Genomic DNA, 19,713 nt, shown 5'->3' on the forward strand with positions numbered 1-19,713 from the left:
TAGTATGACTCCGACACAACATCAAGTTATTATTTTTTTACATCTTTCCTCGACCTAATATATATGTATGCATAATTAGCGTTCGACCTGACGTGACAAAAAAATAAATTTAATAGTATAATATTTATAAAAATATTATTTTTGAATATAAATTATATCTTAATTATATATAAATAAAATATTTTATTAAATTAAGGTATTAAATAATAATTTTATTAATATAATACATATATATAATTATAAAATTAGACAAATAATAAAATATTTATTCTTATATATACTCAAACACGAGGTGAACGGAGCATCCTAAACCTATTTTCAATCTGACTTCAATTTTTAGAAAGAGAAAATGACCCTATCCTAATCGGATTCTGATTTTAAAATAATCATCTCTGTTAAATCGAAAGGTTGAAACTCATTTAATACATGTTATTTGCCATCATAACCTTCATTGACTACATTTCTTACATAATTTATCTGATTAAAAAAAGGCAAAAATAAAAAAAAAGGGCATGGTTAAAAAAGAAAAAAAAAAGCCAAATGAAAGTGTTACTTACGTTGACACTTTAATTCTTTTCAAACATAGATAAGAAATATTAAACAAACAATTAAAAACAAAAAAAGAGCCCAAGAAAAAAAAAAAAAAGGGGCCCCAGCAAAATAGAAAAAAAAATGAAGAGCTACATAGGCACTCATTGAAGGATGGCAACAAGTTGGATTAGAGAATGTTTATGCTCATCTGACTCTGATTCTTTTTTAAATAAATTAATTTGACTTCAATTCTAACCTAACATCGAGTTACTATTTTTTATAGCTAATTCAACACGACACATAAATTTATAACTTACATCCTACTTGTATTAATTTAAAATTATTTAAATTTAGTATAATATTCATAAAATTTTTTTAATATAGATTTTTTTTAATTATGTATAAATATAATATTTTTATTAAATTAAGATACTAAATAATAATTTTATTAATATAATATATATAATTAAAATTAAAATAAATAATAAAATATATATTTTTTATATACCTCGAGTGAGTTGTAATATCATAAACTTGTTTCCAATCCGACCTCTATTTTTAAAAAGAAAAAAACACAATTTGATTTCGAATTTTAAAAATGCATCTATGAAATCGGGATGAAGTGATACTCATTTGATACGGATTGTTTTATCGCATCTACCTCTATTGGCTTATTTCTTATAAAATTTATTTAATTAAAAATTAAAAAGAAAAAATAAAGGAAATGACAAAATAAATAAATAAAAGGAAGCCAAATGGGATATCACGTGGACAGTTTCATTGATCTTTCTTTTTTACAAAATTTAATGCATAGATTAAGACAAAAAAACTAAAATGATAAAAAACGAAGAGCCAAAAAAAAAAAAGGAATCCGAATGTTACGTTAACATCTCCTTTGGTATTTTTTTTTTTTAAATATCTAATTTTAAAAAAGGAAATTTGGAAAGCACCGAAAAAAGTTTTTTAATAAAAATATTAAATGAACCCCATACAAAATTTTAAAAAATAAAAATAAAATTATTTATTAAATATTAAAAAATAAAAAATCATTGAATGCCATGCGACACCTGAGCAAAATTAATATATTGAATTGTGACTAACTTTGATCCATATATGAATGTGACAAACATTATCCAATGTGAAATTGAGAAACTAAGTTCTTCACGTAATTAAGATCCAAGTATTGAGATGCAACTACTTAATTAGTTGTTTTCAATCTAGGGACAGAAAATTTTCAGCAAACATATTCATTAGATAGAGTTTTGGAAATTAAATTTACATAATCAACAAAATCTATGAAATTAGAATCTGTTTTGGTATAGCAGAACGAAATCAAACTAGAACTTAAATAGGAAATTTCATGGTAAAAGCATAGACATTCCCATTGAAATTGAACCTATGACTAAAATGCTTTAGTAGACTACTGTTCAGAGTTTGTATATTAATAGTAAGGAAAAGGACATAAAACCATGACCCTCTCTTCACTGAAAAGGGTAGGGTCTTCGATAGAAAAGCAATAGGAAAATTTATGAAAAAAGTATAGACATTTCCATTGAAAGTGAACCCATGACTAAAATACTCTAATTAATAGTAAGGAAAAGGACATAAAACCATGACCTTCTCTTCACTCAAAAGGGTCGGATCTTTGATAAAAATGCACTCCCACATGCACTTGTGATGAAACGTTGTCCTTTTCTTCTTTTGTTTTCTGCTGTTGACTTAAAAGAATCGTGGCTAAAGCGGTAGTCAAGAAAAACTTGTCTTTGCCGAAGGACATGTTGGCTCCACAGCTGGGAGAAGACTTGCATGAAACTAAAAGAGAAACTACATTATTGCTCATACTAAAGTTTTATAGTGCTAAATTCTAGCTTTAAATTGTGACCATCTATATATGAATGTCACATTGTCCAACTATCCAAGTCTTGGTGAAATCGAGAAACTTAAAGTTCTTCATGTTATCAATTGCATAAATTATACTTTAATCGAGCCATCAGGAAAATTTCTCCCTAGTCCATTATAGTTCCGAAGTAAATTGCCCCACCCAGATTTATAAACAGTTCAGGAGCTTAAGTCCTTTTGAACTCTTAAAACTCCAAAAGTCTCAACGTCATGAATACAGCTAATATTTATTGGCATATTACAAAGTAATTAGTGAACAAACAAAACGATACAAAATTTAACGACAAATACACTTAGAATCTTAATGATGCATTGAATCTTACATATGCTATTGCTATGTATATATATGTCATGTCCCAACACTGAAAAATAATATAGTTATATTATTTTAAAGTAAAATTTCAAAATAATACGAAACTTTTTTTTTAATCATTATTAAATTTTTCAATAAAACATCCACTCATTTAGAAATTTACATATATACATAGGTTTAAAAATAAATAAAGTATGTAAAATTCTACTTACTTCCTTTCAGTTCAAATACTTACATTTTCCCACCAAAATAATTAACAACCTATTCAAGGTCATTTCAATATATTAAAAACCAATCATTCTTTTTTGGAAATCATTTATACTAAAACAACTAAATTATATAAGAGTTAACTCAATTAACTAATACTAATAGCCTGAGCTACTTTCACTAAAACAATTATATCTCAATATATACAATCCAAAATTAAGATCTTTTTAGTGCGTTAAAAATTAGACTAAATAAGCTTTCCAACTATATATGGTTCACCTTATAATTTATTGTACATTAATTGAAGTAATTTCTGCAGTCTATGTCATATGCTACAGAAAAATAGCATATTTACTTTTTAATAAAAATTAAATATTTATCCATATGAAACTCAAAATTTTGTTTTATTTGTTTCATTGGAAAGTAGACTCAATAAACATTTCAAATATATATGACTCAATCTATAATTCCTTACATAAAATTTAAGCAAACTTTTGCAATTCATCCATGATGCTATTGCCAGGCAACCTACACTCTCTTAAGTAAAAATTAGAAGATTCTTCCTAGAAAACTCGAAATAGACATCCATTTGTCTCGTTGAAAAGTAAGTTCAACAACTTTTCCAACGGCATATAATACTTAAAGTAATATTTTATCTTTTAATACGAAATTTTACTTTAATCCACTGTTGTAGCTAACAATATCTCATTTAAAATAAAATTTCTACTTCAATCTTTAAATATTTATTAACAGTGAATACTCATTTTCATTGAAAATTTAATTGCATGAAAAATAACTATTTAAATGTTTAATTCAATTAAAAAAATGTTAGAGATCTTAATTTATTGTAATAAAATAATGGTGACTTTTATTATTATTTAATTTAATTTTAGACTTTTTATATTTAAGCCAAAAATAAAAAATAATATCAAATATAGTTAAAAATAAAATAAAAATAAAAATTTATATTTAATACATTATCAATGTATAAATTTTATACTGTTAGCGAGTGTATAAAATGGCATAAGATGACATTTGCAAGAGGGAAAAATGTTCGCTAAGGAAGACAGATTGACATTTTCACACAACCACGAATATATATTTCCTTTTCAAAAAGCCAAGTCTCTAAATGCCTTTGCGTACAATAATAGTTTAAGTATATTGAAAACATGCAAAACTATGATAAAATATATCAATTACTGAATATAAAACATAGTCGATGTAATTTGATTCCGATTCAGCAGTTCTTGCCTCTGCGCCTATCATTTGTCCCCTTTATAAACCCGTCCGAAGCGACCTTGCCTTAGTTGCATTTAGTTCTATGATAGCATCTTTTATTCTCATTCTATCACCAGGTAATTCTGCAGAGCATGCAACTCCAACTTTAGTGAAAGAAACCAAGCACTCCCATATCTCTCCTTCGAAGCTTGGTCGACTTCTTAGTCTCTGCCTGTATTGATCAATTTCTTCAAGCAGGCGAAAATCAAGAATCTCCTTCAACCCTTCTGGTAGTGTCATTTTACAGAAATTATGAAGGCTTAAGCCATCTTGAAAGAAATCATCTGTTGGTCTCCTTCCTGTGATCATCTCCAAGAGCAATAACCCATAGCTGTAAATATCACCTTCTGGAGTGACTGCCCCAGACATGCCATATTCTGCAATAATAATTTGTTATAAACTCAAGTCTCTTTTAATACCAAACATGCGTGTTCTATCCTAATTAAGAGTTGAAACCTGACACAGGCCAGCACAAAGACAGTTGGGAATTTTCTTAAACAGCTTTTCCAGCTTAAGAGACAGAGTATCCTCTGCATTTGCACATTGATTCGCTTGCAACTTTAAGAATGAATTTGCTAATGAATGCTATAAATATGTGAGGCGTGTTATCAAGACTATGATTCTACATAATGTTCTAACAAGGCAATTCATTTAACTAAAAGAACACAAAAGAAGCATGAAATTTACCTGGAGGAACATAACCAATTGTCCCATTGATCATTGAGGAACTTGTTTGATTAGTACCCAGATTGCCAGTGTCGCTAGATAAGAGCTTAGCCAATCCAAAATCACTGACATGTGCGATCATGTCATCATCAAGAAGGACATTAGTAGGCTTTAGATCACAATGAACAATCAGCGTCTTACTATCATGATGAAGGTAATCTATAGCATTGGCCACATCTATAGCAATTTCTAACCTTTGAGCAAGGTTCAAGTACCTTGACTCATGTTGCTCATGTAACCTGTTTTCTAAACTTCCATTAGGCATGAATGCAAAAACTAAAGCCTTGAAATCATTGCCCTGGTAATCAATGCTTGAGCAACAAGTTATAATTTTGAGAAGATTTCGATGTCGAACTTTTCTTAAAGCCTTGCATTCTGCCATGAAACTCCTTGCAGCCCCACGGTTTTGAAGGTCAAATACCTTCACAGCAACAGGCTTTTCTTGTTGATGAAGAACTCCTTTATATACAGAACCAAAACTTCCACTGCCAACCAAGTTTGAAGAAGCAAAACCTTGGGTGGCTTGAAGAAGCTCCTTGTAGGATAGACGCGGGAAGCCATCATCCAACAAAGCTACGGGGACAAGTGCACTTCCACACTTCCTTCTCCAGGAAAGATAAACGAGAAGCACAGCCAAAATAGAGCCAACTAGAATGCTGAAGATCATAGGGATAATGACTTTGGTTGACAAAACCTTTCCCTTTTCCTTTGGTTTCTCACTGAAGCACTTTGGAAGCTCTACATCTGGAATCCTCCCACAAAGTATTTCATTTCCGAAAAAAGAAAATGCACTAGCATTTTTAAAAACCCCTCCTTTTGGCACTTCACCTTCTAGGTGGTTGAAAGAAAGGTTTAAACTCACTAAAAATGGAAGTTTTTGAAGTTCAGGTGGTATGGTGCCAGACAAATTGTTATTGGAGAGATCTAAGTATTCAAGAGATCTCAAGGAGGCAAAAGATTGAGGAATGTTTCCTTGGAATGAGTTTTTCTCCATTAAGAGGATTGTTAGTCCTAGACTCTCGCCAAGATTCTTGGGAATTTCACCAAAGAAATTGTTATTATCAACGTATAATTCTACAAGATTCTTCAAATTACTCAAATCTGATGGAAGGAGGCCAGTGAAAGAGTTGTAAGAGAAATTAAGATAAATCAAACTTTCAAAAGCACCAAACAACTGACTCGGAATACTCCCATTGAGTTTATTTTGGGAAAGGTCCACCTTTTGCATTTTTTTGCAATCCCTGAGTGATAAAGGAATTGCTCCTTCAAATTTGTTATTGGATATATAAAGCTCAGATAGTCTGGAGAGGTTACCAATGGAGGATGGTATTTTACCAGTTAAGTGATTTGAATCGAGATACAATCCTTCAAGATTTTGAAGATTTCCAATGGAAATAGGAATTTATCCAAAACGAAAGTTTCCATCCATATTCAACCTGTCGAGGTTGACGAGATTGCCAATTCCTTCAGGAATACTTCCAGTGATCTGATTCCCTGTCAAAAAAAGATTTTGGAGCCAGGTTGACAAATTAGCTATAGAGTTCGGAATCACCCCACCAAATCTATTGTAATATATAACTAAAGATTGCAATCGGCTGCAGTTGCTTAAAGGAGAGAGAAAATCCAGGTCTCCTTGTTTCCCACTTCCAAGGTGGTTATAATCCATGATGAACTCTTGAAGATTTTCAAGCTTTCCCATACTATCAGGAATCGATCCGCTGAAACCATTTACGGCAATGTCAAATACTTGCAGGCCAGACATATTGGACACTGACCTTGGAATTGTTCCAGTCAATTGGTTGTCTGCAAGCATTAGTGCTTCAAGATGTGGAAACATAACGTCTATTTCAGGTGGAAGGCTCCCACATAATTTGTTTTTAGCTGCAAAAACAACTCTCATGGGAGAAAGATTATAAAATGGAGCAATTGAACCGGACAAGTTATTTCCACCAATATAAAGGTATTTCAAGTTAGATAATCTGCCTAGAGCATTAGGTATAGTTCCCTCCAAATTATTACTTGCAAGAGAGAGGACATACAAGGATGAAAGATTTCCAAAAGACGATGGAATACCCCCAATTAAATTATTGCAAGAAAGCTTAAGTTCAATGAGATTCTTCAGATTCCCCAAGAGGAAAGAATTTCTCCCGTAAGGTTATTGCGGTTTAAATTAATCACTTGAAGATTTGAGCAATTGGAAAGCTCTACAGGAATTATGCCTTGGAGATTATTATGCTTTAGAGCTAGAAAACGAAGCCGCCTCAAATGACCAAGTTCCCTGGGGATACTTCCTTGCAACCTATTATAAGAAAAGTTAACTTCTCTAAGGAAAGTTAAGTTTCCGATTGAAGGAGATATGGAGCCAACTAATTGCAAGCTACTGACGTTCAAAGATATTACTCTCTGGTGACGATACCCACATCCAACACCTTGCCACTCACAGAAATGGAGAGAAGCATTCCATGAAGTTAAAGCTCCAGGAGAACCACCAACAAAAAGGTCTTTCAAAGCAAGCAAAGCTAATCTGTCATTTTCGTTACTCCTCAAGGCCAATGCACATTTGGAGAGCAAGGTGAAGAGAACAGCGCAAAGCAGAAAGTACTTAACATGAATTATCCATTGGTTTTTCAAGCAGGATATATCCATTACTAAAGGAAAATTAAGAGATTAGAAGTGAAGGGAACTGATTTAGATGAGCAACAAAACTGGTTTGATGAGAAAACAAAAGAAAAAGGCCACGCAAAAATGAAGGTAGAATTGATCTGTGATTCTTGTACAATCTTAATTTATACTTCATTTAAGTCATTAAAGTAATTGTGAACAAGCAGCAAAACAAATTTAAAAAAATCAGTCTACTTTAATTACTTTAATCAAAGCTAGTATGAACTAGGAGATTATTTCTCTTACTTTAATTAAAGCTAGTGTGAACTAGGAAATTATTTCTCCATGCTCTCATAAAGGTGATTGTGAACATATATAGAAGTTTAATCGAGTAGCGAAAGCAGTTTTCTTCATTTTATTATAAGAGTGACTATGGACTACAACAAAGTTAAAAGAAAGAGAAAGAACTGTGAACAGTGTCGTTAAAGTCACTTTAATTTCATCAAGCTAGTAGGGAATTTCTCCATATAGTTCCATGACCATCTAATTACTAAGTCACTCTAAAATATGTAAGTTACTATAATCAAATTAGCCAGTAAAATACCTTGATATATATTGTCATAATGTATAAATCCATAGATCTACCCCTAGACATGAATTTAAAAAAGTCGTCACTAATCATTTTTATTTAGGTGTGATTGGTTACCCGATCAAATTTGTTCTATTTAAAAAGGAATCCCAATATTGACATAGGTATCTTTAAATAGTAGATTGTGATCTATAAAACCAGATTTTAGGTTTGAGAGTACGGTTACGCGTAGGAAAAGTTATTACACTCCCATAGTGCCCATCAAAAGATAGTATCGGTTTGATAACCAAGCCCTAAACATGTTTGTGATTTACTAAAACATTTAATACTAAAAATTAATCTTAAAACTACTCCAATAATTTGATAGTAATTTAAGATAATTCTCTCACATTTGGACTATTCATGGAGACTAGTGTCTTACCCTAAAGAGATTCCATCGTCAAATTTATTAATGTATTTTATTCAAAAAAATTAGTAAAGTCCTCTAATAGTTTGGTAGGATTTACTTTGAGGCAGATCTTCCAATAATTTGGTGAAATTTTATTTGAAAGATATTTATAAATTTTTTTGGAGAAAATTTATTAAATCCTCTAATAATTTTGTAAGATTTAACTTAAAAAGCAATCCTCTAATAGTTTGGTAGGATAAAAATATTTTTTCATTTTTAAAATTTATTTATGAAAATTTTCAATAATTTGGTAGATTTCGTAAAATTTAAAGTTATAAAAATTCTCCAATAGTTTGGTAGAATTCATGAATTTATATGAAAAGATTTTTTTATTTTGTTTTTTTACTTATTGTTTTTCAAAAATAAAAAAAATTATAAAATATTTAATAAATATAAGTTGCTTAGTAAAAAATTAGCAAAATAAAATAAATATAAAAATATAAAAACTAAAAATATAAAATGATAAAATAAAAATAAAATAGACAAAAGAAAACCTGCGATCAAGTCGAGTCTAACCACGGGTGGCATGCAGATCCTATTCGGGTTCACACGAATCTTGGGTATGCAAAAACGGTGTCGTTTTGAAGCCCTATAAAAGCCAAACCTTTCATTTTTTTTCTACAAAAGCCTTGGTCCTTTCTCTTTCTAGCCTCAAAAATCCTTTACCTCATCTCTAAAAGGACATAAGAACACTTACTGAAAACTGGGAAAATTCATCGATTTATGGAAAACCGGCCAGAATCTCACCAAAAAATTCAAACATTGCCAGAAAACTAATCGAAAAATTCAAACATTTAACCTCAAAACTCATTTTTTAAAAAAAATTTTAGATTTTTCTAGAAAATTCAATCTGATCCCAAAACTTCAAAACCTCAATCCTAACACTCCAGAACAAAAACTAGAAATCCAAAACTAAAATTTTAGGAACCCAACACTTTGAGGAATTCTCTAGAATTTTAAACACAAAGCCCTTTTCTCCCAAAAATCAACTGTGTCATGTTCTCTAGAAAATTGTCTAATTTATAAGCATTCCTCAGTAGGGATTTTAAGGATCAGACAGAACCAATCCAGGCTTGAATCCTAGGATTGAATTTTGTCCACCATGATATTTGGCCTCAGATTTGTCAACTTGTCCAATGCTTTGCCAATTTATCCAATGTGGTTCAACTTTGAATTGAAATCCCTTTATTTAGTTGACTCAGATTCAATTGCCTTATTCGATTGCAGATTAGGCAAAAAAAGAAATAACACAATAGTAATAAAATAATATAATATAATATAATATAATAATATAGTATAATATAATATAATAACATAATAATAGTATAATATGATATAATATACTATAATAATAATAATAATAATAATATAACAATATAATGTAACATATTATACTATAATAATAGTAATAATAACAATAGAATAATAACAAATAATAATAGTAATAGTAATAATAAAATCGACCCGATTGACCCCAGACACAGACGGATGTCTACAACTGCTCCTCTTTGCACATTCATGTTAGACAAGGATGATACAAAGATCTAGACATCCATTTTATTTCAGTCTAAAAACAAAAGTCAAATCAGAAAGCGAAAATTATCGAGATTGAGCTGTAAGTCAGAAAGATGATTTAAACTAAATCGAGATCAAATGACCGGGATTGAACTGTAAGTATAGACAAACTATCTGGATCGAGCTAAGATCGAACAACCGAGATTGAACCGCAAGTTTGAAAAAATGATTTGGATCGAGCCAAGATGGAACAACTAGGATCGAATCGCTAGTCTAGAAAATGATCTAGACAGAGCTGAGATTAGACGATCGGGATTGAATCACAAGTCTGTAAAGTTGACTTAGACCAAGTCGAGGTCAAAGCTAGGTGATCGTGGTCGAACTATGGTTAAAAGATGATTTGGATAGAGCCAAGATCAAATGATTGGGTTTGAATCGCAAGTTTGGAAAATGATCTCGATCGAGCTGGGATAAGATGGTTGGGATTGAAACGTAAATCAGAAAGATGATTTGGATTGAGCCGAGATCAAAACAAGTGACCGTGATTGAACCACGAGTCAAAAAAATGAAGTTCAGAATTTTTAGCTTGAAATCCAAAGATTCACAATTTGAAATTCAAATATTTGCCTGGTTTTACAACAAAAGTTGAAAAATCCCAACACTCCAAGTTTTGTAAAAAAATCGTAAATATTCAAGATTTGCAAAGGTTTTCAAATTCGAAAGAATGGTAGATTCGCAAGATTCTAAGTTTCGTAGAAGTTCTAGATTCACAAAGGTTTCAAGTTTGAAAAGGACTTTCATATTCATAAGAATGAAAAACTCGCAAGATTTTAAGTTTCGCAAAGTTTCAAGTTTTGCAAAAATTTTATAACAAAGTTGAAAAAGTCAAAAAAATAAATCAAGGTAAAAAATGAATGATCGAGGTCAAACGCGAGTTAGAAAGATAATTTGGATAGAGTTGAAATAAAAAATAAATGACAGGGATTGAACTGCAAGTTAGAAAGATGATCTGGGCCGAGCTGAGATAAAAAATGAGTGATCAAGGTTGAAGCATGAGCCAAAAAGATAAAATGACCAGGATCAAGTCGAGATTGAAGATGATTAATCAAGATTGAACAACGAGTTAGAAAAATAAAGTGACTAAGACCAAGTCGAGGTCAAAAATGAATGAATGGGGTCGAACCACGAGTTAGAAAGATGATTTGGATAGAGCCAAGATCGAAAATAAGTGACGAAGATCAAACCGCAAGTCAAAAAAATGATTTGGATCGAGTCGAGATAAAAAATGAGTTATCAGGGTCGAATCATGTGTCAAAAAAATAAAGCGACCAGGACCAAGTCGAGGTTGAAGATGAATGAATTGGATTAAACAACAAGTCAAAAAGATAAAGCAAACAGAACTAAGTCTAGGTTAAAGATGAATGATCAGGGTCAAACCATGAGTCAAAAAAATGATCTAAACCAAGTAGAAATTGAAAATGAGTGATACGTGATAATGCAATAATGCAAATACATGTCCTATCTAGGATGCAAATGTAATTATCAAGGATTTAAACATAATGTATGTAATACAGATATTACTAAATCAATATCATAAAATTTTAATCATGGTAATAAGGTTATCAAAACTCCACCATTCATTCTTAACTTCTCAGGATTAACAATCTCATAACATATTCTATCAACTAATCCATTTTATTCTCCTCATCTGATCACAACTCATAAGTCATGTCAACCAACCTATCATTGAATTCACCACTGAGTCACATTGTTTGTCTTTTTTAAATAATTTTCACATGTTTCTTTCACTTCTTTAATCTTGGATTTCTTTCAAAAAAATGAAAAAAATCTTTTATGAACAATGTCATTCATTTATTTACCATCATTCTTATTCGTGATAAATATGATACATTTTTTTGATTCATTCAAAAGATGGACACTTGGTAAAAAATAAGAAAAATGTGTTTTTATTATTGAAAAAAAAAGGTATGGTAAAAAACAACTCAAAAATGAACAAAAGAAAAATAATTTGACTATTCAAATAGGATATCAACATCCAAAAATAATAATTATTTAGATAATTTTGAACTCCAACTCAGAATTCTCTTTCAAAAACACATTCCATCAATATCATTAGTCTTTAAGCCAATCATCTTTTTTTTTTAGACCTTCACATGAAGTTATTTTTCTATGTTTCTATTTTTACTTAAATTGCCTTCTCGGGTTTTCAGTTTAGGTATCCATTTTTGCTCTTTTTTCTTTTTTTTTTTGTTTTTCTTTTTCATTTTCATTTTTTTTTTGCACCTTTCTTTCTTATCTTTTCTTTTCATTTCTCTTTTCTTTTTATCCATCAGTGACATTTTGATCAAAGCTTCAGATAATCTGATAGCAAATCTGCTTTAATTCAATTTATAATTCTCCAATTCGAGTACTCACAATTGATCAAAATGGACTTTTAATGGACGTAACGTAGGCTAGGGTAAAAGGTTATGAAAGAAATGGACAAAACTAGCTTAAATTGTATTTAATGGGTTATCAAACCAATGATCATTTTTTCATGTAAAGCACATTGACAAGTTGGCCCATCAATTTTTTTCTTTTTTTTCTTTTTTCCTTTTCATCATTTTTCAAGAAAAATTTGAGCACAAAAGCACTTTGCCCCTAAAACTATTAAAGATAAACAAGTTTCTCAAATTTTACCCCCAAGTGTATGGGTGATCTTTGATTAAGGTTCTTCAAACAAATTTTTAATAAGCTCAAATAAGGTATTAAAGGATAATTTTACTCTTTTTTTTTAAGGATAGAACAAAGATGGCCATTTCTCATTTCGAACATGAATACTCTCAATGAAGAATATTTATTGATTAAGAGTAGGTTTGTGAATGAATAATTACGTAGATCATGTCTTGTATCACTTTCAAAACTCTTCACTTGATTTATCTTCTTTTTATTTAGTAGTCTAAATGAATCAACAATCTTCATCTATAAATCAAATCACCATGAATGATGTTTTCAAAAATTGAATTATGAATTATCGTCATGACTGTCTGAACATTCATTTTTTAAAATAAAAAATAGATATGAAAAAAAAGTATGAGAAAGTAAAAGTAAATAATGGTGATTCACACAAAAGGTGAATGTCATGAAAATGTATCAAATCTGCCACTCTTATTAAAATGATGAAAAATAAAATGAAATCTAAGTACATAAAAGAGATCCATATTTTCAAGAAATCCTAAGATGATAATCAGTTTCAATCAGCCTTTTCGAAATCATAACCCTGGATGATTGGGCAATAGGTTACCATTGACATTAGGTGTTGTGTTTCCATTGGTGTCAAAGCTTATTAGCCATTTTTTAATCAGACTTTGCACCTTATGTTTCAAAGGGGTACAATCTTCGGTAGAATGGCTAGCCACCCCATAATGGTAGTCACAATAAGCATTGGAATCATACCATTTAGGATAGGAAGGTTCAAGTTATTTTACAGGAATGGAAGAAATCAAATGGTTTTTGTAAAGCTCTTGGTACAGTTCTATGTAGCTTATAGGAATAGAATCAAATGTAGGCTTTTCCTAGTTTCATGATTCCTGTACACCACTTGTTAGGGTAGTTGGACAAATATGGGGCCTAGTTGCAGATGGATAAGAAGGTTGTCTAGTTGATTGGTAGGGTGAAGCAGAAACATGACTTACAGTAAAATGATATGTGGGATAGATCAACTAAGGATAGTTTCTAAATTGCTATGTTTTGAAACTCACAGCTTGAGTCTCATTTTTTTTCTTTAGCATCCTTTTAGTAGCAAAGACTTCTCCCTCTTCCAATTTATCATTTTTTATTGAATTTTCAATGATCTCACCTAAAATCACCATATTAGCAAAATTTTTAGTCACATTCCCTATCATTTTTTTATAGTATGGTGACTTTAAAGTGCTTACTAACAACACTATTATTTCTTTTTTTGTTAGTGGTGGTTGTAAATGAACGATGATATCCCACCATCTTTAGACATACTCTTTGAAAGATTCATATATTTTTTCTCCATACCTTATAACAAAAGGCGATCATTAGCCATATCTATGATATAACGGTATTGGTTGATGAAAGATTAAGTCAAATCCTTCTACGATCTTATGCGAGTCCTATCAAACAGAATATACCACCTTGTAGCAGACCTAATTAAGTTGTCTTAAAACACATGCATGAGTAGTTTCTCATTGTTGGCCTGTGATGCCATCTTACGATAATATATCGTGACGTGTGTAATAAAGCACTTAATAGCATCATACTTTTTTAACTTTGGTACTTTGAACTTTGGTAGTATCATCGCGTCTGGCACTAAACAAAGCCTCACAGCATCTATGGATCCATAAAAATCAATGGTTTCTACAGCCTATAATCTTTTTTTAATCATACTCATTGTTTGATTAATTTTAAAGTATTATGAGGATACAATCATTTGCAACTTCACTTTTTCTTTCACCTCATCCAGATTAAGGATTTGGACTGGCTCGACTATCTTATCAGCGAAGATAAGATTAGTGTAACTTTAAACATTTCCTTGACTGGGTGTATAGGGCATTCCCTAGTAGCTGTAACTTGAGAAAGTGGTTTGTTATCATTGAAATTTTGGAATGGCTTGGGTTTGAAGTGGATCGAAACCTGAAGGATATAATGTTTTAATGACTCATGCGAAATATCTTCCTCCATCGTTTTTCCTTTGTTTATCTTATCAAGAGCTTCGAGGATCTTACTTAGTTTCTTATCAATTACCTCTTGAGCCTTTTCCAACTTTTGAAACGGTTCGCATTGTCTTGCTTCATCTTCCTAATTCAAGCCTGAGTGTTATACAGATGTTGAGCTATTCTTGGACCTTAATACCACAATCTAAAGTTAATGATCATGATGTGATTTGACATGAATGAATGTAATGTAATGCATGAAAAAAAAAGGAAAAAAGAAAAATATTTACCATTTTAAAGATTTCAATAAAGTGAACTTTCATTTATTGTACAAAAGTCTATTTTATATCAATCTTGCTATCTCTTTTCTAACTATATCTTCACATCCATAGGCGAATCACACTTGTGGATTTCAGACGAGGCACAAACATGATGTTCTATAGGTTCCATGAAAGCTTTTGTTGAAAATACTTTCATGGTAGGAACAATATACAATCTGCATGCATGTTTATGAATATGCACAAGAAGAAAAAAAATAAAAAGAAGATAAGAAAATCAGTTAGTCACATCAATAAAAATTAAAGAATAAACACCATAAAGCAAGTGAAATCACAACATGACCCTAAATTTTGGATTAACTATAAAGGGTGGAAGGACATGGGTCTATTTATGGTTAGGCTCTTAAAGTTAATTATATATAGTTTGGATTACTTCTAAAAGGTTTTCAAATTGTTCTTTACTTCATTGTCCATCATAGACTAGTAAGGAATCCTAATCCTTGCCCACCATAGGCTACAAATGGAAATAGTTCAATCATAGTGAGAGTGTTTCACAGGCCTATATAGAGACATGAAATCTCACGAAGGCATAAATACTTCACCCTTTCCTGAGGAACAGAACTCAGGAATAAAGTTTATGTTATGCACATGCAAATGAATGATAGGTATATAAAAATGAATAACTAAACAAAATATAAGCAATGAAAAGAAAGAAATAAGAAAGAAAAAAATAATCTCAAATTTATTAAGCAAGGCTTGGATAGTAAGAAATCATTTACTAGCCTGAATCTTATTTTTTTCAATAGAGTCACCAAATTATCATAACGTATAGATCTGTGGGCCTACCGTTAGACATAAATTTAAAAAAGTTACCACCAATCTTTTTTGTTTAGGTGTGATTGGCCACCTGATCAAATATGTCATATTTAAAGAGGAATCTCAAGATTGACTTAGGTATTTTTAAATAGTAGATTTTGATCCACGAAACTAGATTTCAGGTTCGGGAGTATGGTTACATATGAAAAAGATTATAGCACCCCTACAACACCTATCAAAAGATGGTACCAATTTGATTTCAAATTATCCAAGCCTTAAACATGTTTGTGATTTACCAAAACATTTAATATTGAAAATTAATCTTAAAATTACCCCAATAGTTTGGTAGTAATTTAAAGTAATTCTTTGACCTTAGGAGTATTCATGGAGACTAGTGTCCCATCTTGAAGAGGCTTTATCGTCTGATTTATTAATGTATCTTATTCAAAAAAATTAGTAAAATCCTTCAATATAAGATTTACTTTGAAGCAGATCTTTCAATAATTTGATGAGATTTTATTTAAAAAATATTTAAAAAAATTTATTTTTTTGATAAAATTCATTATATCATCTAATAGTTTAGTAAGATTTAACTTAAGAGGCAATCCTCCAATAGTTTGGTAGGATAAAAATATTTTTTCATTTTTGAAATTTATTTATAAAATTTTTCAATCGTTTGGTGGATTCTATAAAATTTAAATCTATGAAAATTCTCTAATAATTTGGTAGGATTCATAAATTTATGTGAAAAGATTTTTTTTATTTTTTTTTTTTTTATTTTTTAGAAATAAAAAAAATTTATAAAATATTTAATAAACAACAAGTTGCTTAGTAAAAAATCAACAAAATAAAATAAATAATAAAAATGAAATAAAAAACTTAAAATATAAAATGATAAAATAAAAATAAAATAAAATAAAAAATACAATCGGGTTGAGTCGAACCATAGGTGGCACACGAATCCTATTTGGGTTCACACAGATCCTAGGTATGCAAAAATGGTATCATTTTGGAGCCCTATCAAAGCCAAACCCTTCATTTTTTCTTCAGACGCCTTGGTCTTCACTCTCTCTAGCCTCAAAAATCCTCTACCATTTCTTTATAAAGACTTAAGAACACCCATCAGAAGCTGAAAAAATTTGCTGGTTTCTGGAAAATTGATCAAATCTCATAAAAATTCAAACATTCAACCTCAAAATCTAGATTTTTTCAAAAATTTTTAGATTTTTTCAGAAAATTCAATTCGATCCCAAAATTTCAAAATCTTAATCCCAACATTCCAGAATAAAAACTAGAAATCCAAAACCAAAATTTCAGAAACCCAACACCCAGAGGAATTCTCCAAAATTTTAAACACGAAGCCCTTTTCTCCCAAAAATCAACCATGTACTGTTCTTTAAAATATTCTCCAATTTATAGGCATTCCTCAATAAGGATTTAGAGATTAGGCAAAACCAATCTAGGCTTGAATCAGAACCAATCTAGGCTTGAATCTTGGGATTGGATTCTGTCTGTCGTGATATTCAGCCTCAGATTTGTCAATTTGTCTAGTACCAAAACTTTTGCCAATTTGTCCAATTTGGTTCAACTTTGAATTGAAATCCCTTAATTCAGTTGACTCAAATTCAAATGCCTTGTTCAATTACAGATTAGGTAAAAAAGGAAAGAACACGATAGTAATAAAATAATAATAATATAATAAATATAATAATAATAATATAGTATAATATAATAATAATAATAATAGTATAATATGATATAATATACTATAATATGATATACTATACTATACTATACTATAATAATAATAATAATATAACAATATAACAATATAATGTAACATACTATACTATAATAATAGTAATAAAACTACAGAATAATAACAAATAATAATACTAATAATAATAATAGTAATAGTAATAATAAAATTGACCCGATTGAATCCGGACAGAGATGAGTGTTTACATATATAAGTTATTATTATAATTTGATGGACTACTTAATTCTTTTTTTTTATTTACTAATTTTTGAACTTGCTTTGTGAATGGAAAGTATATACATACCATTTAATAAATACTTAAGTTTTGGAAATTAAATTTACACAATCAATGAAATTTCTTATGGAAAATGTAGACCTAATTATACAAGAGTAATAGAAAAAAAGTATATAGTTAACCATCTTAAAATTATCTATATCATTAATATTCTGAATAGATTTGACAATTTGTGTATGTATATCATGTAAAATACTAATAATTCATGTATTCATATTATATTTTATATAAAAATTACGTGTCAAAATTCGTGTTGATATAAAAATGTAAAATATGTTTTTTATTTTGTCAAAGTCATATATAGTTTTACTAATTTTAAATTGTTTCATCTTCATGTCTTTTTTTTATTTTTGTTAGTGTATCATCGTGTCTTGTTTTAAATTATCGGGTCTAATTCAGAATTGCAAGAATAAAAATATCTTATTAGATGTTCATATCAATTTTAAGAAATTTCCTTCTCATTATAGTTATTGAAGGCTTTCACTTTGCCAATTACAAAATCAAATTTAAAAATTTAAAAAGCAAAAACACTACAAATAATAAATACATAAAAGAAGGGCATGATTCAGATAAAGATGATAAATGAAGACAATAAAGAAATTAAAGATAAGGTAAAGAATTAATTAATTAATAAAGAGGGATCCTACCTATTGAAGATGACTTAAGTGGAACATATTTCAAAAGGTATATAGACATATGAAAAGACTATAAACAAATTCCGTGTGAAATGGAGACTATTATAAGTAGAAGAAGAAGAAAGCCAAAAAAGAGGTGAATAAAAAACAAATAAGACATTACTTTTTGAAAAGAAATATGGGTTTTGTTAAAGAATATTAAAGAAAGCAATTTGAATGTAATATGATTCCAATAATACGAAATGGTAAAGGCTAAAAAAAGTTTGTCATTGGAAAATATAGAGATAGTACTTTTTTATTTATTATCTATTTTTTAATCGATCAAAAGAAATTGCTTTTTGTGTTTTTGGTTAAAAAAGAAATTACTTTTTAGAACGGTAAAATTTTTCTCCCCAAAAGAATTGAATGGAAAATAGAAGTCAAAGTCTATGACTATGAAAGTCTTCGCTTGAAAAAGAAGGATCTTTGCTGCAAGAAAAATCTTGATTATGAATATCAATCAAAGTTAAATGCTATATCATGACAGTCATTTCTAATATTTCAAGAGAAATATTAAAGAGAGCAATTTGAATGTAATACGATTCTTAGAGTATTTTATGCTAATGAAAAAAAAATTTATGTTAATGAAAAAAAATTTTATGTTGTTTTAAAATATGGAGACAATACTTTCTTTTTTTTTATCTATTATTCAATTTTTTAATCAGTCAAAAGAAATTGCTTTTTATGTTTTTTGTTGAAAAAGATATTGCTTGTCACATGACTATGAAAGTCTTCACTAAAAATTGGTCTTTGCTGCAAGAAAAATCTTGATTATGAATTTCACCAATTGGACAAGAGTTAAATATTATATTATGAGAATCACTTTTATTATTTCAAGAAAAAATATTAAAGAACGCAATTTGAAAAAAAAGTTTATGCAAATGAAAAAAAAAAGTTTGTCATTATAAAATATGGACACAGTATTTTCTTTTGCTTTTATCTATTATCGATTTTTTTAATCAATCAAAAGAAATTGTTTTTTATGTTTTTAGTTTAAAAAAAAATTGCTTTTCACATTACTATGAAAGTCTTTGCTCAACAAGGAAAGGTCTTTGCTACAAAAAAAAAAAATCTTGATTATGAATGTCACCAATCGAATAGA

General features: G+C 29.5%; 1 protein-coding gene and 1 pseudogene across 1 annotated transcript; both read right to left on the reverse strand.

Annotated features, from left to right (window-relative positions):
• Positions 1-4,225: 4,225 nt before the first annotated feature.
• Positions 4,226-6,182, reverse strand: LOC111310132 (receptor kinase-like protein Xa21). Its single transcript, XM_022909287.2, has 2 exons — positions 4,916-6,182; positions 4,226-4,605 (listed from the first exon to the last, which is right to left on the reverse strand). The coding sequence occupies exons 1-2, from the start codon at positions 6,180-6,182 to the stop codon at positions 4,226-4,228; spliced, it is 1,647 nt and encodes a 548-aa protein (XP_022765022.2).
• A 171-nt stretch (positions 6,183-6,353) lies between these two features.
• Positions 6,354-7,600, reverse strand: LOC149513295 (uncharacterized; annotated as a pseudogene).
• Between the last annotated feature and the right edge of the window lie 12,113 nt (positions 7,601-19,713).

Source organism: Durio zibethinus, chromosome 19 (assembly GCF_047325235.1).
Source record: "Durio zibethinus cultivar Kanyao isolate XHJ-2024 chromosome 19, ASM4732523v1, whole genome shotgun sequence".
Taxonomy (NCBI): domain Eukaryota; kingdom Viridiplantae; phylum Streptophyta; class Magnoliopsida; order Malvales; family Malvaceae; genus Durio; species Durio zibethinus.

Excerpts from the sequence above, each read along its gene's own strand:
- LOC111310132 (XM_022909287.2), bottom strand. The coding sequence starts at position 6,182 with ATGCAAAAGGTGGACCTTTCCCAAAATAAACTCAATGGGAGTATTCCG. Across the intron at positions 4,606-4,915 it reads AATTGGTTATGTTCCTCCAG|AATATGGCATGTCTGGGGCA; the intron begins GTAAATTTCATG and ends TTATTATTGCAG.